This window comes from Rhineura floridana, chromosome 2 (assembly GCF_030035675.1).
Source record: "Rhineura floridana isolate rRhiFlo1 chromosome 2, rRhiFlo1.hap2, whole genome shotgun sequence".
Classification (NCBI taxonomy): domain Eukaryota; kingdom Metazoa; phylum Chordata; class Lepidosauria; order Squamata; family Rhineuridae; genus Rhineura; species Rhineura floridana.
Genome location: NC_084481.1, coordinates 79463170 through 79488018, shown reverse-complemented (window position 1 = coordinate 79488018; position 24849 = coordinate 79463170). Strand labels below are relative to the sequence as shown.

The 24849-nt window shown below is 42.0% G+C and overlaps 1 protein-coding gene across 8 annotated transcripts in view; it reads left to right on the top strand.

The window, feature by feature from the left end:
- The window catches only part of KALRN (kalirin RhoGEF kinase), an 872788-nt gene that overhangs the window by 651432 nt on the left and 196507 nt on the right, over positions 1–24849 (top strand). For 7 of the 8 annotated variants that reach the window (XM_061609058.1, XM_061609049.1, XM_061609051.1 and 4 more), the window contains 8 exons: positions 4693–4815; positions 6537–6719; positions 8078–8196; positions 11797–11863; positions 12831–12940; positions 14253–14322; positions 15585–15674; positions 24727–24819. In XM_061609058.1, the coding sequence (XP_061465042.1) occupies positions 4693–4815; positions 6537–6719; positions 8078–8196; positions 11797–11863; positions 12831–12940; positions 14253–14322; positions 15585–15674; positions 24727–24819 (855 nt within the window). The remainder of the gene's footprint in view (positions 1–4692; positions 4816–6536; positions 6720–8077; positions 8197–11796; positions 11864–12830; positions 12941–14252; positions 14323–15584; positions 15675–24726; positions 24820–24849) is intronic. The other variant, XM_061609050.1, reaches the window with a different exon arrangement.

Genomic DNA, 24849 nt, shown 5'->3' with positions numbered 1-24849 from the left:
GGGACGCCAATACTATGGCCTGAGTCAACCTTTCTACAGTGCCTTACACTGGCACAATGCTATTTGGAGGAGAGGCTCTCAAATCTGTAATGGTGATCCTAAAGATAAGCGGAAGCCAGTCTTAGCCACAAATAAAAAAGAGGACTGGAGGCTGTTTAGAAGATTTGCTCCATACCATTGCTTTCAGCCATTTTAAGGAATGCTGCTGGGGGGGATGACAATTTTTGATCCTCCAGAGGCTCTTGGGTTAAACAATGCTTCCAGGGGCTCTTTCAACACCAGGGCAGGGCAGGTCCCTCTTCCTTCTCCTCTGGAAGGGGAGGTTGCCAACAGAGGCAGTACTGATGCCATTCCCGTCAGAGGCAGATTACTCCACTTTGCAGAAATTTGGCAACACATAACTATGGACTCTTGGGTAAGAGACCTGATACCTTACAGCTACACTATATAGTTTTGGCTACTTCCCCCAAACAGGTTCCTCTCCTACCCCACATTCCACTCTCTAGGGAGATGTATGGTAATGGAGGACAGCACCTTCAGGACATAGTGGCCATAGAACTAGTGCTACCTGTGGAACACTATGCGGGGGTTGACTCCATTCTGTTTGCAGTTCCCAAGAGAGAACTCTCATGGAGGGCTGTTCTAGACCTCAAGTTCATGAACAGGTTTGTGACATATTGTTGCTTCAAACTGGAGTCCCTAGCCTCAATCATACAGGCTGTACAGGAGGGGGACTTCCTGGCATCCATCAATCTGAAGGAGGTGTATCTCCATGTTCCAATTTGCCCTGCCCACAGATGCTTCCTGAGATTTTCATTCAACCAGCACCATTTCCAATACCAGGCCTTGCCATCCAGTCTCTCATTGGCTCCAAGAGTGTTCACAAAGGTGATGGTTACCCTGGTCACCCATCTCCACCTCCAGGGTATCCAAATATGGACAACCTTCTGGTCTGGGTGGACTCTATGGCTCTAATGTGCATTTATCTCACAGCTCTGAGGAACCACAGTTTTTTAGTCAACCTCACAAAAAGTCATCTCCTACTCAATGACTTCAGGAGTCATTCTGGACACAGATCAAGTCCTGGTCTTCCTTTTGCAGAGCGGATTTCAGTGATCAAGAACATGGCATGACTCCTGATGTGCTGCATGGCAACTGATATCATGTTACTTGCAAAAGCCTGGGCATGTTTGTATCAACCATTCATATTGTTCCTTGTGCTCACCATCATACTCATCCACTCCAGTGGCCATATTGCCGTTTCGATCAGGTATTGCCAGTTCCATGCACTGGGCATTTCATCTTTTCTACCTCACTATGATCTTTTTTCGGTAGTGGTTATCAGCTCGGGATCTCCAGAAAGGGTCTCCATTCTGAGAGCTGGGCAGGACTGTAATCACAACAGATGCCAGTTTGATCTGCTGAGCCCCCACTGCAACTCCCATTTCATGAGGGCAGTCCATCTGGCCCTTCCAGCCACGTCTGACCCATATCCTGATCCAAACAGAAACCAGAAAGGGGACACCAGGTCTCAGACCCTTCAGGCAGAGGCCACTATTATATTCAATTGAGCAGAGAATCACCTGCTGTCCTAGAGGGCAGAACACCCAAACGGGTTTCTGAATGTCACTGCAGACTGGCTCAGCAGGCAGCAAATGAATCCAAGGGAGCAAACGCTACATCCTGCCATGCTTCTCCTTCTCCAGTGCTTCTTTGGCCTCAGACTATGGATCTGTTTGCCTCAAGCCTCTGACTGTGAATCTCTTTGCCTCAAGCCCTAATACTCAGCTTTCCCTGTTTTTCTCAAGGTACCTAGAGACAAAGGCTGAGTCCGTAGACACTGTCCTAACTCTTTGGCTAGATGGCCTCTTATATACTCTTCCCCCTGTTCCCCTGTTAGGCAGAATATTGAGGAAGCTTTGGCGCAAACATGCTCAATTGGTTCTACTAGCCCCATATTGGCCACGCCAAGGATCAGTCACAGATCTTTGAAGGCTTCCAGTGAGGCCGGATCTTCTCTCACAGGGCCTGGCATCTGGCATCCAGATCCCAAATGGCTAAGTCTGATGGCTTGGCATTTGAACGGACACAGCTGATCCGCACAGGTCTATCACAGAAAGTTATTGATACCATTCTGGCCTCTAGATGGCCGTCAACTAATCAAATTTACCAGAGTCTGTGGTCTGCATTTTCCAGCTGGTGTGACTCCCGTGGTCTTCAGTCCTCCAAAACCACTGTCCAACAGGTCTTACAGTTCTTCACAAAGGCTTGAAGATGGGACTAAAGCCCAACACCTTACATTGTCAAACGTCTACTATTTCCTCAGTCTTATCAGTTAATCCATCACGTATCCATATGGGCTCTCACCCTCTGGTTAAACATTTTTTGAAGGGGGCCACTTCGCTCTTCCCACCAGTGTGTCACCATTTTCCATCCTGGAGCTTACAGAAGGTGCTGCAAGCATGGCAGTGCCCCCCGTTTGAGCCCCTCAGTACAGCACTCTTGCAAGTTCTTTCTTTCAAGGTCCATTTTCTAGTGGCTGTCATGTCAGCTAGATGGGTGTCAGAGTTGGGAGCACTGTCATTGGCCTGCCATCTCTGTGTATTTTATAAGGACTCAGTTGTTTTCCATCATGATCCGTCCTTCTGACCCAAAGTAAGCTCTGTGTTTCACTGTAACCAGGACATTGTTCTTCCATCATTTTGTCCTAATCCTGTCCATCCGCTTGAAAAAGCCTGGCATTCTCTAGATGTCAGCAGAGCTCTCAAGGTCTACTTTTTCCTTATGCAAGACATTCGGCTAACTGAATTCTTGTTTATATCCTTTCACCCAAGAACCCTGGGGGAAAAATGTGTCAAAAGCCACCTTATCTTGTTCGTTACGTGCCTGCATTGCCTTGGCCCCTGAGTCTCTCAAGGCTCCAGTACCTCGCAATATCATGGCGCACTCTATCTGGTCTGCAGCCAACGTGGTTGCATTTGCAACTAATGCACCTCTTGTGGATATTTGCAGGTCTCTGGTATGGTCTACCCCAGACTCATTTATCAGGCACTATAAGTTAGACTGCTATGCCTTTGCTGACGCTTCCTTTGGGAGGCGTGTTCTGCAACAAGTCGTATCTCATGCTTAGGCAGCAGGATGGTCCCTCCTACTAGGGCTGCTTTGGTGCATCCCACATGATGGCATGCTGCATGGGGAAAATGGACCATTGGTCTTACCTGAAAGGTGATTTTCCTAGATATCATGCCATCACAACCCTCCCTGATGGAGGCTGCCTAGGTGTCCTCATTTAGTATCAGTTTTTCATACATGTATTCAGTGTTAAGGTTCCTACAATTCCAGTAAGTTTATAATGTTTTAATCAGTCTGTTTTGGCTGTTGCTGCTCCTTTGTACAGTTGCCTTTTTCTTTGTTGTTTTATCTGTTCTTTATGCAACTGCTGTCAAAATGTCTCCCTTTGGCCTCATCTTGAATGAACTGGAGTGGGACCCGGAAGGCGCAGCACCGGTCTTGACTCCTCTGCATTCTTGTCTTTGGATGCTAGCAGGTGCTATAATCCACTCTATGGCATGATACCTGGGAAAAGCACCATTCAGGTGAGACCAACAGTACAATCTCAGAGAGTGTACACTTTGCATTATGAGACTCGATGTTCAATCCTTTGCATCAACCAAGAATGATAACGTTAGTTTCAAGACCTGGCACTAGTTGAAACTGATAGTTTGATCTGGATAGGCCATTGGCCTAAATACGTATTCAAGCTGCCAGATTGCAAAACTGAAATTGATGGTTGCCTTTGACAATGTGCATGCTGTGGGAGAGGTTGCTACTGCTATACCTCCTGCCTGGTTCTTTCCTGGGTCTCATAGCACTCGGCCTCAGATCTCATCTGTTGTTAGGAAAAACTGAAGTTCTCCTTGTTTCAGGAGATGGAGAAAGAGGGTGAGCCAGTGGACCCAGGATGGAATGTGGCAAGAAGTGACAAACTCATACACTGCATCTGTGTTGCAGTAATTTCTGGATTGTACTCCTGTAAGACTACTGTGTTCAAGATCAGTCAAACAGTCTTGTGGCAACTTAAGGACTACCAAATGTATCATGTCATAAGTTTTCATGGGCTAAACCTTCCACTTTCACCTTGTACTACCGCCTTGACCTTACAAGGGATAAATTCAAGATGATAGCTGCCCAGATTTCTAGTTAAACACTGTGGCACACAAGTGAAATTGCACGAAGTGTCCCAGTGAAAGGAATCTACTTCAGTACATCCCTGGCCCCTGCTCGTTTTGCTGCCCACTTCTGTACCTAGTAGACGTGTAAGCTGGCAGGGGCTACTGCAGGCTAAAGAACACTGTTGCCACTGAAGAAGCAAGCAGGGAATTCTGATGCAATATTTTACAAAAATTATGTATGAGTGTCTGTGATGTCCTTAAAAGTCAAGTCAATGGACAGTCAATCCATACTGTACCACAGCTTGCTTGCTTGTTTACAGTATGTTGTAAGATATGTAGTTGAGGCCCTCCTGCTGGATCCCTTCCCTTACATCTTCCTTTGCTTAAGACTTGTGCGGTTCCTCAACTGTACTAGAGCTTGAATTGTTCATTTTGAAACATGTGCATGACAACTAGTTGCATGAGTGCAAGCAATCCATTTTGATTTTGCTTATTTTGGGTTTTTCCTCCACATATGTAGGCCTTAGACTGGATTCAGGAAACAGGAGAATATTATCTTTCTACTCACAACTCCACAGGGGAATCAGCAGAAGAAACTCAGGAACTTCTGAAAGAATATGGAGAATTTAAAGTACCTGCCAAGGTAAACCCTACTATTAATTTTAAAAAGTAATGAGTTTCCCTCAGTAATTTTAGTAAGGAAATCTAGTAAATGTATATGTGATTTTGGAAATCGTGATGAGATTGCTGGCCTAGAAAAATATTTGTTTGAAAAGGAGAACAAATCACACAAACCAACTATGTATATGAAAAGGAGATTTTCATGTTCTTTATATATGGTGTCAGTGCAAACCTTTTATATAGATTAAACAAAGTTAAACAACCAACCACTCACACAACAGGATCTGGTCTTATTTACACTGTTACTTGTCTACATGCATCATTTATTAATAAACAAAAAGGATATGTTTTAAATTTGTATATTGTTTTTAATGTTTTTAGTTACTGTAAACCACCCAGAGAGCTTCGGCTATGGGGCGGTATATAAATACAATAAATAAATAAATAAATAAATTTAATAGCTCTGAACATTAAAAACACACACATACACACACACAAACGACATCACTTTGAACTGTGACTGAAATCTAAAGAGAACTGGTGATGCATCTTATGTGTATCTACTTAGAAATAAGTCCCACTGAGTTTAATGGGGCTTTCTTCTAGATAAGTGTATATAGGAGTACAGTGTGAGGCTCACACAAGGGGACTCTTTTCCTTGAAAACTGACTCCAGATCACATACAGCTTTTGAACTCCCTTCATATTTAAAAGGGTTTTGCCATGTGGCATGGAGAATTTTTTCTTTTTTTAAGAAAAAACTCTAAAGCTCGCTTAGGGTCCTGGAGCTAGTTTCACAGTTCTCTTTACCCTGGCCAATGAAAGTAATTATTTCTAAAGAACTACAGAACTTCAAAATTAGCTCAGAATCTTCTGCCCCTATTCTCTAAATTCCAGCATCTGCTATTGTGGGCCATCAAGCTCAGCAGTCTCCCTGCTGTCACTTGGTAACACCCTCTCTATCTTCCCAACGTTTCCCAGCTCTGTATGCCAGAGTGTCCAGTTGAACAATGTCCCTTCACCCTTGATCAGCAATTCTAACGAAGCACATCAAAATTAGCACCCATAAGCAGGATTGTGCAGTTAGTCTCTGCTCATATTGCCACTGTGCAAAGTGTTATTAGTGGTAACAATTAAGTTCCATTGAGCAGTAGTGAGCAGCAATGGAAAAAATCCTGTTTATATATAAATTTGAGGTAAATGTAACTGATAGTGTGCATGCATAGTGCATCCAAGATGGCTTTGTGCTCATGAAAACCACTTCCACTATCACAAGGCAGTGTATACAATGTTTGCCTATCTCCCGGCCCTCTGCAGCTTCACCATACCTCCTCTAAAAGCTGCTCCTGAGGGTTGGAACACCCTCTTCAACAGCATGGGATATGACTGAGATGGCTACAATAGATAAGGTGATTTGGTAAAAATCAGGTGCCTTGCCTTCTACAAGCAGAAATGCTTTCCATTAGCACAAAGCCTCCATTGGATGCAACCCCTAGGAACTATTTTTTCTTTATTTTTTTCTCTGTGCACTTATGTCTGATAAGAGAATATGCAAATTCAAAAGCATTTTAGATAACTAAATGAAAAGATTGCATTCCACCTACACTATGTCTCCAAAGATCTCAGGGACATTTTATGTTAGTGATGTGTGAGGAACAGGAGGTCCATATGGTTACTACATGAATGAAAATTGAACAAACTGTTCATGGAAGATATGATAACCAAGGAACACTCTTTCGGGCAGCAAACCAAGGAGAAAGTGAAGCTTCTCATTCAGCTGGCTGATAGCTTTGTAGAGAAAGGACATACTCATGCCACTGAAATTAGGAAATGGGTTACCACCGTCGACAAACGCTATCGGGATTTTTCACTGAGGATGGGGAAATATCGCTACTCTTTGGAAAAAGCTCTTGGAATCAATACAGAGGTACTGTAAGTCACATCTTTTGCTGACCATACCTTAAAAAATGAGAAATCATCATGAGATTAGAAATGTTTTATGTGAAAATACTTTCATGCATCACATAACCATCCTTGCCTTAACTTGGCACAACACAGAGCACACTCATGGTACATTTTGTGACACAAGGTTTGAATAAAGGCAAAATAAGATGGAGAAGGATGGTTGGCTGTGTGCCCCAGAAGTTAGCTTAAGAAGTAGTCAAGTAGTCTTTCAGGTATAAATTCATGTGGATTATGATCCATCAATACAAAACAAGTGGGTAATTCACTCAAAAGAATAGTAATTAATAAATGATGAATTGGTAACTAATGCTGGGGTGCTCTGCTGGTGAAGGGCAGCAAGTTTTAGTGGGTTGCACATTGTCTTTTCCTGGCCACTCAGTTTAAGGCACTGGATGTAGGTGCATTCCTTCTTATACATGTTTGACTTGAGTCCCAGGGAGCTGAATGGATTCTATGCTGGCTGGGTAAAGCTACTGCTTTGCAGCCCAGCCATTCCATTACAACCCACAGGCAGTATTCCTCTAGACAAGTTAGTCACCTGAAGAGCTAATTAAAGGACCATGTATGGGCTAGGACAATGTTAACTATTGTTAATTATTGTCTTGAAAATTCACTTCTGGATCATACAATTGGTAAGATGACTTGCTTGGATTCTAATTTCCATGAGAGAATTCCTTTGACACTTGCCTTTGCCTTTCTGTTGTAGTCATTTTGCCTCCCAAAAAGCTGCTCCCGAAAATTGGGAGGTCTTCTGGAATAAGGTGGAATGTGGCACAGAAATGGAAAATTGGAAAAAATTGGGCACCATCCTAGTGCAAGCCAAATAACACTTTCTCTTGCACAGGGTACTTTTGGATCAAAGCCAGTGTTTTTACTCATATCTGGTTCTTTTGAATAAATAATGGAATAGACAGATACCAAGTAGGTATCATGTCCTTAACTTTTATCAAACGTGAGTGCTGTCATTTGGAGAAAGTAAAGTATTGCCCTAAGGGGCAATATTGTGGAGGGGACAAAACCTATCCCCCACCACTGAGGTGAGATGGTCCAGAGTTCCCATGAGGAAAGCCATCCCCTTCCTGATGACAAACGATGAAGGTTGGCAAATCGGTTGAGGAAAAGGACTGAGATTTCCAAACCCTCTCACTGCCTGTCAAATATGTTATGCTTTTAGGCAGTCATTCACAGGTTAGGTGCAGTTGGCTGTTTTTCTTGGAAGACTCAGGATTTTTTTTTTTCATCTCTTTCACTTTGAGATATGCTGACTTTCACAAACCGTAGGAATGTGTTTTAAATCCAAGTCAATACTTTTTTTTTCAGGATAACAAGGATCTGGAATTAGACATCATTCCAGCAAGTCTGTCGGATCGTGAGGTGAAGCTACGTGATGCCAATCATGAGGCTAATGAAGAAAAAAGGAAGTCAGCCAGAAAGAAAGAGTAAGTGGTGAGAAACAGGTGCCTCAATAGCATATCACATAAATGCAGCAGTTTCATCGCAACAACTCAGCAACCCCACCTATTTGTGAGATGGGAGGGATGTCAGTGCACAAATTTAGAGCAGAGTTTGGATAGAAGTAAGATGTGTAGTTACAAAGAGTCTGGGATGAGTCGATTCCTGATAAATTAAAAGCACAACTGTACTGCTACGCCTCGCCAAGAAATATATACATTCTGTCTCTGACAGTGACCTAGATACATTTGATAAATGATTTCAGAGTGCAGTATAATTGCTTTTGATAGATGTTTTTCTTCAGACACAAAGTGTCAAGCATTATGTCATCCTTTTTCTTACCTATTTTCTATATAAGGCATCCTCTCAGTATTTTTGCATTTTGACAATTTGTTTGAGGGATTAATTTATTTTAACTGACTGGGACGCTGTCTTATCATGAGAATAGAATAACTAAGTTTGATCCTCAGTTTTCACATTGGCCTGGTTTGCATATCACGCTAAGCCAAATAATCACGTAGCATGAACATGCTAGCATGTGGCCTCTCAGAGAGGATATCAAGGCCATTTTGCTTCTGCCCGGTTGTTTTGCTGTGCTGTGCTAAACCATGGGTTTAGCTTAGCATGTTGTTCAAATCCTGGCTAATGGTTTAGCTCACCATGACAAACCACGAGCTGTAAGCCATAGGACAAAGCTTGTAGTTAGTCTGGAAAGAGCTAAACTACAACCCTAGGTTTAGGCAACCCACTAAGCCAAGTCATACCTTAGTTCAATGCAGCACATCAACAGAGCAACTGGACAGGAGCAAAGTATTTGTAATCTCTCCTGGAGCCTGCATATTCACACTAAGCCATTGTTTGGCTTAGCATTATGATTGAAACCAGGCTATTGAGATACAGTAGTCTGCATACAAAGGAACTGTCCCTTGCTCTATTGCAGTCTTTATTTGTTGATTGATTATTATTACAGCCTTTATTAATTGAATGAACTGAATTGCATGGTTGTCGACAATGAAACTAGAAAAAGCACTTTACAAAAATACGTTGTAGCTTAATCTTGTGCAGAAACTTGTCTTTCTTGTGACTAAATACTTATTTGTTTTTTATTTATTAAGACAGAAACTCTTGTTTATATAACCACAGTAAGATTAACAGCATTTTCATTTACTCTTGGTTCCAGAAATTTTGCAATTTATGGAATTATGCAAATATTATGCAAATTATATAGCATGTTACAGTACACAAATCTTTGAACATGGCGCAATATATTCTAAATAAATTTCCATAATCCAAGAAGAAAATACAAATATACTGGGGACTGGGATCCAATGCATATTGCTGGGAAGGGAGAAATGTCTGGAGGAGTTACATAGCACATGTATAACCACAGGAGTGCAAGTGTATGTCTTATATGTAAATATCTTATTTTTCTTTACATTTTACTTACTGCCTTACTGCCTTAGGCTGTAATCCAATACACACTTACATGGGAGTAAGTTCCATTGAACCCAATGGAGCTTACTTCTGGGTAGACATGTATTGGATTGCACTGTTACTCACATTTATATCCCATCTTTTCTCCAAGGAGCTCAAGGTGATGACTGTAGGCAGTCCCTTTCCCTGAATTTTCTCTCTACAGCAACTCTGTGAGATAACTTAGGCTGAGACAGTGACGGGCCCAGTGTGCTTTGTGGGTGAGGGGGGATTTGATCTGCATACAAAGGTGTTCTAGTCTGGAGTGTCCTAGTCTGTCACTCTAACTACTGCATCATAAAGGAGATGATTCAGTTCCCTTTTCATATATTACAAGAAACTGTAAAAAGCAGAAGGTGTCCACACTTATTTGTTGTATGCATGAAACAATCCCTGCTCTTCCGGTCTGTGATCTTTACATCCCTTTAAATAGACACTTTTCTAATGTAGAAATGTGATAATATATTCACTAATAGGCAACAAAACCCTGGGGTTTAAGAACGTACCTATAGCCAACAGATGTTTCTATCAAACTTTAAAAAGTAGGGAAATTAGGCAGCACCAGGGGAGCAGGAGACCTGACCTCTCTGAGATATTGTACTGCCCTACAAATTTGTAAACATGCAAACACAATTTGGGTTAGTCTTTCACTGTCCGGTCCACTTCCTGTGTAGGAGGGGCGAAGGAAGGTGGAGGGAAGGGGCAAAAGGGAGTTAATGGGAGAGAGGAGGAAGGGAGGGCAGGTCTGATCATTTGCATGCTTTGAGTTCAATAGGATTTACTCCCGTGCAATCATGCTTAAGATAGGTAAAACTGATTGTGGGGGAGGGGAAGGAGGAGGAGGGGGAAGGAGGGGATTGGAAAGGGATGGGAGAGGGAAGGGGCAAGAGGGAGGGAGGAGGAGGGGAGGGCAGGTTTGATCATTTGCATCCTTTTTGAGTTCAGTGGGATTTACTCCTGTGCAATCATGCTTAGGATAGGTGAAACTGACCTGGGGGAGGGGGAGGGAAGGAGATTGGGTGGGTGGACACAAAAGGAAAACGTTGTGAACAGTATTATTGTTTTTCAGTGTTTCTCCCATCTTTTTATTCTGCAGCACGCAGATATAGTCTCCCACCCAAATTTAAACCAAAGGCGTCCCTGGTCACATCCATGCCAGACCTTTATTTCACTTCAGACAGTCATGGCTTTTCCCAAAGAATCCTGGGAAGTGTAGTTAGTGAAGAGTGCTGAGAGTTGCTAGGAGATGCCCTGTTCCCCTCACAGAGCTTCAGTCAGAGGAGCTGACTGTTCGACCACTCTGGCCACTGGAGCTCTGTCAGGGGAATAGGAGTCTCCTCTCTTCACAAATTGTACTTCCCAGGATTCTTTGGGGGAAGCCATGACTGTTTAAAGTGCAACAAAGGTCTGGCATGGGTATGGCCCCCAGATTAGCCAAGCCAAACAGCTGTGAGTCTGGCTTTTAGAACACTAACAGTTGGTTCTTACTGAGCATGCCCAGACTTATCATTGACTCCAATGCTAAATTTCTTAAATTAATTAAAAATCAGCCAGGCATTTTGTAAAACTTTTAAACTGCAGAAGATGACGGTCAGAGTATGGGGCAAGGTCAATAATCGGACTACAGGTACTCTGTGAATATGGCTGATTTCAACAAATTATGAGAACTCTGACAGAAAAAAGTCCAACAGGGGTCTGGCTTTTTCTTTATCTTTTTACACTTTGAACTCTGGATTCTCCCTGTTTTGTGTTTCGGCATTAAAATTTAGAGGGTTGTTAAGCATGTTTCTGCATTCAGAACTATAAGTTTTGTAAGGTTTTGTTTTGAAATAAGTTTATGGGAAGCATCAGAACAGCATGTGTGGTATTTTCAATTTAACATTGCAGAATGTGAAAAATCCATGCTGGCTATAGTATACAGCCATTCTCGTGGCTGTATAATCATCTGCTAGGTGTGATGTAGGCTGCTCATAAAGATAAAGGCTGCAATCCTACTTTTCAGCAAATATGCATAGCATTGGTCTATATAACATTTAAAGTGTTTTTCTTTCTTTCTTAGTAATGCTGTGTCTGTTTAACATACATGTTGCCTCAAAAGACATTTCTCCTCCTAGATTCATCATGGCTGAATTGCTTCAGACTGAGAAAGCCTATGTCAGGGATTTGCATGAATGTTTAGAGGTATGTTGATAAAGGTCCTATAATGTTTCTGAACGCTAGTAATACTAAAATTGGTTTGTAGATACCAACGTGATATGTAGTGTCATGGTTTTCAGTCATGGCAGAGCTTTCAAGACTATATGCTGGTTTGTATATTGCAGTAGATGAGGCTGTGGGACGGGGGTTGCTGGGCTCTGCAGGCTGCCATTAATGGGTGGTATCAATGTTAATCCTACTTAGAGCAGGCCCAGTCTAATTTAAGTTCCTTAATTTTAATAGGTCTACTCTGAGTAGGATTTAGTTGACTACAGCCCATTGCTATGACAAGGCCTGGTTCATGCTGTTTGTGTACCAATGCTCTGTGTGTGCAAAGGACTCTTATATTTGATGGAAGAGTGGTATATAAATTTAATAATAAATATATACTTATATATTATTAAATTTAAAATTACTAATAATGTGTTTGTTCAGAATTGATATATTACATGTTCTATAGATATACAGATGCGTAATATGCAGCTTTTAACATGGTGTTTTTAAATTGTTCAAGGTGAAGGGTGAGTAAGAATGATTATTGTTACTATTTTTATTATAAAAGTAATGGTCACTTTGGACCTAAGAAAAGGGTTTTGTATGCTTAGCAGAAAAAATGGTTATGGTAATTAAACTTGACCTTTAAACTATCTGATGTTCTGTCTGGACATCACTCTGGAGAATGCACTGCACTTGCCAAGTCTGGATTCATATGTACATTTTTCTGCTCTCAGGCATCTATATTAATGCCAGTACTTAGAATTTGTTGAGATTTGTCTTATCACTGAAGTGTCCACGTTCATTATTTTCTTTTTGTGTGTTGTTGGGTTTTATTATTTTTTTAGCTTAGAACCATACATTTTCTCGGACATTCTGTGCTTTTGGCAAGAAAACTGGAATATATTTTCTTTTGTTGTGCACTTCTCTGTGTTTAAGAACTGCTGTTGTCTTCTAGACCTATCTTTGGGAAATGACAAGTGGAGTAGAGGAGATACCTCCAGGGATTCTTAACAAAGAACACATAATTTTTGGCAACATCCAGGAGATTTATGACTTTCATAATAAGTATGTATTCTTAAATATTTTGAGAAAAGTTGTCTTACAGAAGCATAGCCTGTTTTGTGAAGCCAAGCATTTAGGCCAAGTGCTCCTCCTCTCCCTTCCTGCATCACATGGTAGATTTGGTGAGATCCTGGCTTGTTTTTCTGGTTTATTAACTGACATTAAACTGCAGTTTCCTGGTTCAGACATAACAAAAAATTCTGGATTAATACAAGCAAAGATCTTCCTGCAGAAGCCAGCATGCAATGAGTCAGGGGAGAGAAGGCACATGGGAGAAGTGCTTGGTCCCAATGCTCATCCCTGACTTCATATATCTTTGGTTATGAGGCCTCAAACAATTTGCCGAAGCAGGCTTATGGGTGCCAAGAACAGGTTCAGAACTATCCCACCCTGGGCTCCTTTTGGAGGAAGGCTGGGATACAAACATAATAAATAATAAAAATGTATATGGAAAATAATTGTGCTATAGATTTTTGACATGAGTATTTGCCTGTCTGGCCTACATGCTGGTTCAGGATGGAGACAGCTTCAGGATGGAGTGACTCCCCACTCATCCGCTCATGCTCAGAAGTAATTTCTAATATGGTTGGCCATGTGAATCTTTCCATTTGTGTCAAGAGCTTCCATTACCAGTAATAAGTCACTCTGAGAATATTTGGTCCTGACTTGGAAACTCACACTCTATGTGATAGGGAGATTAGTGTAGCAATGAAGAGTGGCCTAGCATTAACCAAAGTTCAGTAACTACCGTTGACCTAATTTTAAACATAGTCAGTTCTGTATTAAAAGCAGAGTTGCTACTGAATGTCTCACAAAAAAAACTTCAAAGTGAATCTGGGGTGGGTGGGTGTCCTGCTCAGCTGAAACAGCTATAGCAGGGATGGAGAACATGTAGTCCTCCAGAAGTTGTTGGAGTCCAACTCCCATCAGCCCCTGCCAGCACAGCCAATAGTCAGGGATGATGGAAGCTGGTTCCGTCTGTAGGAATTTCAAGGGAGAAAGAAAATAATTTCTGCAAGATTACTGAAATTCCACAGATTGATTTTTTTACATCTCCCACCAAATTATATGCACAGCAACACTTGAGGTGAATATGGAGGTTCTTTTTGTATGAAATATATGCAAGAATGTTTCATCGTCCAGTACCTGCTTCTATCATATGGTTGAGGTGTTCCCCCGAGTTATTCAGCCAAATCGGGTTGGAGGGTGTAAACCTTCATTAATATCTTGTTATTTGAAAGCATGTAGATTGGTTGGGGTATGGGGAGGGTAAACATACTATAACTAACCAGAGTCTTCTCTCTTACTTCTTCAGCATTTTTCTGAAAGAACTAGAAAAATATGAACAACTCCCTGAAGATGTGGGTCATTGCTTTGTCACTTGGGTAATTAATCTTAACATAGCACCATTTATTAATGGATGTCTTAAGCATTTGTAACAAGGACTGAATAGTTTTAAGTAGGCCAAGGTAGTGGACTGTGCAATTCTTCAGGCAGTACTTTGTTGAATGGAACTGAACCTGTTATAGGAAGTTTTTCTTTAAACATTAATTTCAGTCATCTTGTAAGTCAGTTATTTGCCAATGGTAGGTTGCTGTTCATCACAGGGTGCCAGACTGTCAATGATCAGGTCAATACAACAAAAAAGTGACTTAAATTTTAAAACCCCAGTGTTCATCTGCTAACATGGATTTGTTTTTTATCAAAGAGCTTCTATATACTAAGTACATATACTTTTTAGAGTGTGCAGTACCCATAGTTAACTGCAACATTTATATTCAGATTTCTATAAAATCTCAATTCCTAATCTAATTATTTCTGAACACCTAATCTTGCATAAAGATCCTCTGTGGTGCAGAGTGGTAAGTGGCGGTAACACAGCCGAAGCTCTGCTCACGGCCGGAGTTCGATTCCAACGAAAGGAGGAAGTCGAATCTCCGGTAAAAGGGGTCGAGGTCCGCTCAGCCTTCCATCCATCCGTGGTCGGTAAAATGAGTACCCGGCATATGCTGGGGGGTAAAGAAAGGCTGGGAAAGGAACTGGCAATCCCACCCCATATATACGGTCTGCCTAGTAAACGTCACAAGATGTCACCCTAAGAGTTGGAAACGACTCGCACTACAAGTGCGGGGACACTTTTACCTTTTTAATCTTACATATATTACTAGACATATTTTACTGGCAAATAAATAAATACATAAATAAATATTTAGTTTTAATATATTTTAAAGTCTTTCAATGTTTTAGAGTGCTTTTAGTGTTGTTGTTTGCTGCCCTGGGCTCCTCTGGGAGGAAGGGTGGGATATAAATTTAACAAATAAATAAATAATAAAATAAATGAAAAAGTACTTTTAAATTGAAATATGTCAGAAATATGGGCAGGATTTTCAAAAGGACACACATTTATTCAGTTCATGAGAAAGACAATCATGATTATCTCCAGAGGAATATACCTATGACTTTCTTACGGTATTCCAATATAAAACACATATTTTCCTTTTTATTGTTCCTTTCATTTGTAATACATTTCTTATTGGGGGGACAGTTTTGTATTATTGATTTATTCTGTGGAAGCTTAATGAGAAATGGTGCAAGTACAACATTTGATCATCTTGCCTTTTCCTCCTCTTGGTGTTTATTTTCACAGGCAGATAAATTTCAGATGTATGTTACCTACTGTAAAAACAAGCCTGACTCCAGCCAGCTGATCCTGGAACATGCAGGAACATTCTTCGATGTAAGCACTTACTGTTCTTCTGTGTCTGATTAGACAATAATATGTGCTTCTCTTTGGCTTCCCATCACTTTTTTTTTTCCTTTTAATAAGGAGTAATGGCCTGGTTAACTATGGGGGCGGGGAATGCTGCTGCACTGGCCATCTAGCTTGGACATGTTTTTGCTACATGAGAGCTTTGCCACTCAGCACTGTTCGATGCCATCCAACAGAGACTTGATGACTGCTGGAACTTCCCTCCCATCTCATTCTCCATTGGCTGCCACTGAAGGAATTAGAACGGTACTGGCCCAGTTCACACATCACAGTAGGACAAACCATGGTTAAGTGCCAACATGCAAGTGTGCTGGTACTCATAGTAAAAATTGTGGCCATTTTGCTCCCCCCTCCCTGCAGCCGGGCCTGCTGCTACTATGCTACCCAGAGCTACCCCATGGTTTGGCTTAGCATTACATCTGAACCCGGGCTCATGGTTTGTCTCTCCCAGACAAACCAGAAGCGGTAAGCCAAGAACGAACCTGATTAACGCTAAGGGGAGAAAGAGGTGAGAGGAAGCCCCAGAAGTCATCAAGACTCTGTTGGATGGTATCTAAGAGCACTAGTGCAAAAACGCTCATATAGCAAAAGAAGAAAAAAAAGGGCATCTAAGTCAGACTGCCACTGCAGCAGCATTCCCCCACAGTAGCTAGAAGCTGTTACAGTAGCTGCCTATCTTAGAGTTGTGCCAATTGTTCTCCTGTTTCATATTTGGGTATTGACTAGGAATTTCAGTGAAGTGGAAATCTGTTCTCTAAAATACATTGCATGAATTGCATTTCCCCCCCCCAGTTTAAATGAGCAAATAAAGCATTGGAGAAAATGAGATGATGAGCATCCTAGTGCTATTGCTTTAAACCAGAGAAGGGCTTGTTCAACAAAGAAAGAGTCTCAGAAAGCAAGCTCCCCTCTCAGCTTGTTGCCTTTTGGCCTATAGAATTTCATTCTCAACAGGTAGAGATAGGTTAGGGTGGACTGTCATTTCTCTATGGAGTATGTGTATTTTTAAAAAGCAAAGAATTTATTTAAAGCTATGAATTAAATACAGACATTCAGAAAATGATGTGGGCAGGTAGATTTGATTCCCTTATCATTCACATCAGGCACTGTTCCATATATGTCTATATATTTGCACAACTGCCACACTGAAGTTGGGGCAGAAATTGCAGGATTGACTGGGAGAAGAATTGCACTTGTCCATAACAAAATAATGCAGCTTGACCAGTAGGAAAATGTCCTAACTTTGCAAGAAAACAATTAGTATGTTTGCATCCCTTGTTCCAGATAAAATTCAGTTATGTGTTTATTATTCACACAAAAAGAAATAGTTGAAAGGCCCTGGTGAAAATGATCTACACTTTTTAAAAATATCTATTAAGAGTGTTTTTTCTTATTGGAAGCACCATTTACATTAACACCAAAGCACTGAGCATTCTAGATGCTTGAATATACCACCATTCCTTTTTTTACTTCTGATGTCAAAACAAAATGAGAATTTATCTCCTGATTTTTAGGATACATAGGATGCATCTGAGAGAGAAAGCTGATGTCAGAGAGGGAGATCTGATGTTGATTCCCCACACCCCCATTCTGGAACCATCCATGGGCCTGGCTGTACCAGTGTCAGAGCTCTGATGTCAACAGGGTCAAAAAGGGAACATGTTCAGGGCAGATCAGGAAAAGGCATGGGTCCAAAGGATCCATAACTTTCTCAGACCCCAACACACCCTCCACCCAAGCCAGGACAGCTCAGCTGCTGAGATTAATTTTCGTTGCTTTTCCCTTTAATTGAAAACAATGTAGGTAGCACAATCTAAATTTGGAAAATAGAGGAAAACCCCACAAAATGAACAGAAGAACGCAAGAGTGCTCTCCCATTCTTACTTCCACCCTGTCAAGAAGAACAGGGCAGGGCTTTGAATAAGGTGGTTGAGCCATCATCGGTTTCCCCCTCACCCTCACACCATGGGAATGCAGCCTGGGCTGCTAAAACCTGGAGCAGAAATGAATAATGCATTTCAGTTGTGCAGGTCAGCCTCTGATATCCACTTTCTGAATACTCAAATATTAATATGCAGATTTTAAGGTCAGGCTTGAATATGATGACTATGATGACTCCATTGTCATTTTTGTTAGCCAAGGGGCTGTGGCAGAACTTCTAGGAGTCTGCACCAAAAGTGACATGAGCTCTCCTTCCTAGCATTCTGCTCCTCACACAGTGGGTAGAAGCTACCACCAACAGCATCTCCTTCCCCAGCAGTAGCCAGCAGAAACTGTGAAACAGTGCCTTCTAGGGGTGGGACAGGGGGCAGGGCTGGGCTGGGCTGACATAAGATCCTCTGGACTCTGTGCCAACTCTGCTCTGCCATCATATTGATGGCAATGGACCTAATCCAGACCCCTTCAGTGTGTGAGCTTGGGAGTTAGCACATCAAATGAGTATTTTAGTCTGTCTCCCACCTTCTGCACTGGCTGGCATGAACAGCAGGACTGTGCAAGTGGTGGTGGTTATGTCACTCTATCAAGCCCAGTGCAGGGGATTGGATAAATCCCTAAACTACTGTCCTGAGGTCTCAGAAGCCCTGAGGCTCTAGTGATACATTTGCATTTTCTCATGAATCTCTTTGAATCTGTTAATGAAATTGTAAATCCAATGGCCAACTCAGATTTGAGTGAGGAATTTCAGATTGTAATGACAATGACTTAGACCTGATTGCTGAAATTTGGACGGTGCATTATACTGATGAGATCCAATTTTACCCCCAATATTTGACACTATGTGTATTAAAAATTTAAATCTGAATGTTTGGGAAAAATCAGCGTTGCTTAATTTAGGGCCAAGCTAGGTGAAATGTTAACAGAACTATGATTAGTTCTTCCTCTTTAGTGAATAGCAGCCACAAGGAGTTCATTTTAGATTGGACAGCAGCCCTGTGGGATGAGGGGTTTTTTCTCAACACTGTTTATCCAATGAAAATTCCCTTCTCTCCTTCAAGTTTCGGTTTTTCCTGTTGGATATGTGCACATTATCTCTGCTTTCTCTGCTCTGAGCCAAGGGAGGTTTTCAGGAACCAAAAATTGAGAGTGGATAGTCTGTACAGAGCCACCCTCAACTAATTGCACTATGGGTAAGCCTCCAGTTTGGCTGGGTCCCTGCTCTACTTAGCATAATGATTAATCTAATCCTAAATTGAACATCTCAAATTACAAATAGAATCCCTTGACAGTCTTTCTACCTAGATGCAGCTGTTAAAGCTTTATATGGCTTGCTTCATTACATGCCCTTGATTACATTTTTTTTCTTTTAAGTTCAGTGTTTAGAACTTTTCTAGTTAAGGAAAAAAGAAAGGTGAAGAGAATATTATTATTTTTAATTGAGCAGGGTCCCATAAGAGTATCTTTTAGAATTATCCATGTCCCTTTGATGAATATGAATGACAGTTGAATAGATGAACCAGCAGGTGGCATTCCAGCCTACTCAAAGGTTTCCAAAAGGGATGTAACATTTAAGCAGATTTATATGTTGAACAGGGTGTTGACACAGATTAAAATGTATTTGCTTGGCTAAGCTTTTCCAGCCCAGCTGTGTTACACTGGCTGGAAACCTTCTGATATTGCTTAATACCACAAGTTGATGTTTCAGACCATTTATGTTTTGTAAATCTTTTTGAATCTTTTGGATCTTTTGGACTATAGGATAGGGAATCCCTTTTCCTGAAAAGCAACAGGAATAAAAAGAAGCAGATTTTTTTGTACATTTGGAGACTTAGTCTGGGAGTATGTTGTCCTAGCTGTTCATGTAGTCATTCAGCCATGCAAAAAGGCTGCAGAATGTTCCTGGCTTGATTTGGCACCTCTTCAGGTGTGCTTTTCAAAAGCAGGGCAGCACAAAATCAGGGACAGAGAATATTGTAGTGGAAATTAGGTGCTCTGGGAGCATTACCAAACAGCTTCTTATCTAATTTTGGCCTTATGCTTTGAACTGAAAAAAACCCCAAAACTTTTTTTTAAGTGTAAGCTGACAGCTGTCCAAACTCACACTGAAAATTTAGCACTAACTAGATTAAAACAACGACACTGGGCCTGACCCAAATCATGGAGAAGGTACACAAAGAGTGGGTTGTGGGGACCTGCTAGCGCTAAAATCTGAAGTCAAATGAATTCAGCCTCTGAGACGTTGTGTTTGTGGGATCACCATGGCTGTGGTAGAAGGCAATTACCTCTGGTATGGCAATGGAAGGCCTTCCATGCCTCCCCACATGGAACCAGTGACCCAGGTTGGGGCCACATCAAGCATGAAGGTTAATCCTGTTGAGAATGTTTGCAGAGCCTACACAGAATCATGATGCCCTTGAGGAGGGTGGCTCACCAAGATGGATCATGGTGAGAGTGGGTGGTATCACTTTCAAATGAGAGAAAAGCTTCCCCCTCCGTGGTGGCCACCCACCTTAATTTACTCAAAATGCCCCAGCCTATTGATCTATGTGTATGAGGGCCCCCTGAAATCTGGTTCAGTCCTGCCTGTCCCAACCTTCTCAAATCCCACAGGGCACAGCCTGGCAAGTCCACAATCTCTGTGTCCTGACTCCCGTCCCCACCCGGAAAAAAAAGACAACAGGTGCACTTTCTTGTAAGTAAAGTTTATTATTTCAGGTAATGGTACTAGCTCAGTGTCGTTCAAAGAGGAGAATTAAGTCCAGGTGCTCTTACAAGGTGAAGAGATACCAACAATAAGTCCATTTTAGAATCAAGGCCAAGGTTCTAGTGTCCAAGATCAGTAGCAAGGGTTCCAAGACTGTATGGGAGTAGTGAAGTTTTCCACCAAGTTTCTTACCTCCCTGCCAAGTTTTTAAGCAGAGAAGAAGAATACCCAGCTACATGCAAGAATCCATGTCCCTGTAGGAATTCCTGGGTTGAAAGCGAGTTCTCTACCTGGGAATATGCGTATTCTCGTTTCTCCCACCTCTCTCTGGGAGACATTGCTGGACCCGTGTCCTCATCCTCTGGAGAGGAAACAGCCTCCACGGTCTCTAATGGTCCCCACTCCTCTTCAGTAATGTTGTGGCAAATTCAGAAGTGCATGGTCCCTTCATGATAGTCACAGCCATGCCCCTTCCTCTTTTTTTGCTGCTAGTTTGAGAATAAGATCCTTGTTAATGCCTTTGCCCACCACAACAGATGGTCCTAGGAGCCAATAAGCACGAAAGAGGAAAGTATTATCTACTGAAAAGAGTCTTCTCAGTGGCTGACTTATCTCCTTTTACTCTCATTGCCTCCAATGAGCAGGAAAGGACAAGGAAGCATGTTAGAAGACTCTTCTCAGTTGCTAACACACTCTTCTTTCATGTTGATTGGCTCATAGGATGCTGGAGACATAGGGACCTTGCTGACCCTGCTCCCAAAAAAGTAAGGGGTTTAAGACCCCCTGAGACCCTGGATGACTACACTGCTGCTCCTCTTGTGGGCGAGGGAGAGGCAGTCTCTGGTAGTCACCTTATCAGTAGATCTGAGCACATCTGGAGGTGGGGGGTTCACTAAAAGGGCTCTGCTCCATTGTCTCTCCCCCCCTTCTGAGTCTTCTTCCTCAAGGACCTCCCACTCCTGGACTGAATCAGAGTAGTCAGAGGGGATCATGACACTCTGATAAGGATTGCATTTTCACCCTGCTCCCTTCCTCTGGGTCCGGAATTAATTCAGGGCTGGTATGCAGCCATACACACATGCATTTCCTGACCCATGCATGTAAGAGCTGAACTGTGTTCTTTCTATATGGAATAGCACCTTATTTTGTGAAGCTAGGGTCCAAAGCAGTGAGAACCTGAACTAATTAGGGCCGCTTCACTTGTTATATAGTTCCTGTGTGGAAAGAACTTACATAGTAGTCAAGAGCATAGTACATTGGGTGGCCTAAGACAAACCAGGATCTCAGAAAATGATAGCATTGATCAACTTCACACAACTGAAAGAATTACCAAGCTAAAGCACATCAGAAGAAGCAGTATATCAGTGGTGAGGAACTGGCAGCCAATGGGCTGCATAGCCTTTCTATACAGCCCACCATCCTCTTCTCCAATCACCACCCCTCATCAACATAGACCCAACTCCTCCTACCAGTGTTCACCAAAGCTAGTCAACACTGGCCAACGCATAGGTGTTACCTCCATGCTTGGAAGTGCTTGTGTTCAGCTCTTCCTCCAGCATTCTCATCTGCACTCAGAAACACTTGTGCATTTCTGTACGCACTTGGCTTCTTCCAGAAGCACTTGAGCATTTTCAGAGGCACTTATCCATTATTGGTGTCTCCCACTTCTCCCAAAGAATAATCCTCCCATTTGGATCTGTTTCATGTCCTTCAGTCACATCTAACATCAGCAAAAACAGTCTTTAAAATCTGTAGATCCACATCTTCCTGCGAGAACAACTGCTGCTTGTTTTTACTACATGCATTGCCTTTTTTCACATTTCCCATGAGAGGAAGCTGAGACAATTATACGAGGTGGAGACAGTCTCTGTCGCCCTGTGTTTTTCTTCCTCATGGAGAAAAGAATGAACAAAGCTTCAAAGCATATACATGCATGCATACAGGCACCCTGCATTTTCAAAACCTGCATCTCTAGGAAAAGGCAGCCTTCCCATGCCTTGTGGCAATGCATTGTATGCCACCACAAGTGCTGAAATAATAGGGGCCCAGCGGGGGACTGGCCCCACTTACCTTTTGTAATAGCACCTTTGGGGAACGATTTGACTAAAGTAGGGAGAAGTGAGAGGTTAGGGATTATTGGTTTCATAATGGACTCCCTTGTCATTTTCTGCCATAATCTGATCACTGTGTAGCTCTTCGTTTTTTTCCCCAATGTGGAAATTTTGAAGTGTGTCATTGCACATTATGTGTAGACACACTACATACACAAAGCATGTTTTGAGTTTAGGAGCAAGCTAAAGAAGACAGTGAGGAGGCTCCTATGGCTAAGGATTGTGATGAGAATCAGGAACCTTTAACATACTCCCTCTGTTTGGTGAACAGAAAAATACAACCCATATTCTATCCCAGTGGTTCCCAACCTTTATGTATCCATGTGGCCACTGTACACATACCCAGTTGCTTTGTATTGACACTGTAGAGCAATGGTTCCCAACCTTTATGAGTACTGGACCCCCTTTTTAACCTCAAAAATAATTGTAAGCCCCCACACTAATTGTAATTTTAGTCTGTGTTATTGAAAAAATGGTGTGTGGCAAAATCACATCTCCAAATATTCCTTTCCATAAAAAGCTCCCTGCAGACAGGGAGGTGGTGCTTTCTTTTCTTAATGCAAAGGTTCATCAAATTGGTATCCCCCTCCCCACACACATATAATCTGAAGATGTACAGTCCTGTCTCCCAACAACAGTGGATTACAGTGTTGGACTAAGATCCAGGTTCAAATCCCCACCCAGCCATGAAACCCACTGGGTGATTGTGGGCCAGGCACAGTCTCTTAGCCTGGCCTATCTCACAAGGTTGGTGTAAGGATAAAATTGAAAAGGGGCCCTGTGCACCACCTTGAGCAACTTGGAGGAAAGGTGGGATATAAATGCAATAATAATTAATTAAATAAATACATTTCAGCTGCAGTATGTGGACCCCAGCCTCACCCAACCTGCTGACCTTTTTCAAAATAATAACAATAACAGCAATAATAATAATAACAATAATAAAGAAGCAGCAATGTAGTTGTGGTGGGAATGCTAGATTGTGAAGACAAAAGGGTGGACAGATTGAGGAGGGAGGTTAATGCTTTTAGGCCTTGGGATGATCATCAGAACTGGTTACTCGGTTAGTGTGCGCTTGGGGAATGAGAGTGGAGCAGAAGACGGATCAGTGCACACACACACAAAAACACACCTGCCCCTCCTGCAAGCATCTGCAGGCATGCATGCATTTGGGCATGTGGGAGGGGAGAAGCCCTCAACTGCCACAGCATCTTGGAGAGAGAGATGGGGGGGGGAGTGTAGGTGAAAGAAAAGGGGGATGCTGGCACACACATTTAGCCTCAGAGATGGGCAGGCAAGCAATTTTTAAAAGGAGATGGCAGTGACTCAGGAGCCAAGAAAGGCAAGCAGGCAGGCTGGCTGCCAGGAAAGAAAGGGAAAGGCAGCCTTTCTGTGCAGCCTTGCTTCTTTTTGCTTCACGAAAAGCCCTCTCCTCTCGTTCTGAGTAAGGGTGTTGTCAGCAGCGGCAGTGTGAGGGGACGGGAGTCAGTGATTGTATGCCCTCTTCTTCCTGGTAGCTCCACCCACAGCCTCCTTCAGCATCTGCCATGTGTTTCATAGGCAGATGCCTGCGCTCAGCACACCTGAAAGACATTATGGCAGTGGGGAGCAGACAGTGTCCAGGGAGTGAAGACTTTTTTTAAAAATGAATAATTCATTTCTTTACTGTTCACGGCCCCCTCTGGATTACTTTGTGGTACCCCTGGGGGTCACGGCCCTCAGGTTGGGAACCACTGTTCTATCCCATGGATTTTAATGGAGCTGTATTTACACTCAGTTTAGTAAACCATTCCTAAGGAGTTCCTGAAGTTTACAAAGCAATCTAAGTCTCCATATGTACAATGGGTTGTACTGGAGATCCCCACCCCAACCAAGATATTAATTTAACCTAGTCTTTAATGGTAAGAATCTATTTAATGGTAAGTACCCAGAAAAAGTCACATTTTTTATGGAAGTAAATATCTTACTTAATACAAACCATTTATTATTTTCTTGGCCAATTCTTAACCGGCATGTTAGTATTGAGCGCTTCTCCCTAAACGACCACAGGGAAGGTTATAAAATATCTCTGGATATACTGTTATTTTTCAAGTAACCACATAATAATTACTTGTTCAAAAAAACTGGTTAGCCCAAGTACTAAAATTGATTGTGTCTGGCTGCTTTTGAAACTGAGTAATTCAAGGAACCTTTTCATCATGTTCTGTTTATATGCTTAACTGCATTTTGATATAGTATAGTTTTGTTTCTACTTTTTTTTTTTAAGGAAATTCAACAAAGACATGGTCTGGCCAACTCCATTTCCTCATATTTAATCAAACCTGTCCAGAGGATTACCAAGTATCAGCTTTTATTGAAGGTACATCAAATATTTGTTATGATTCTTAAT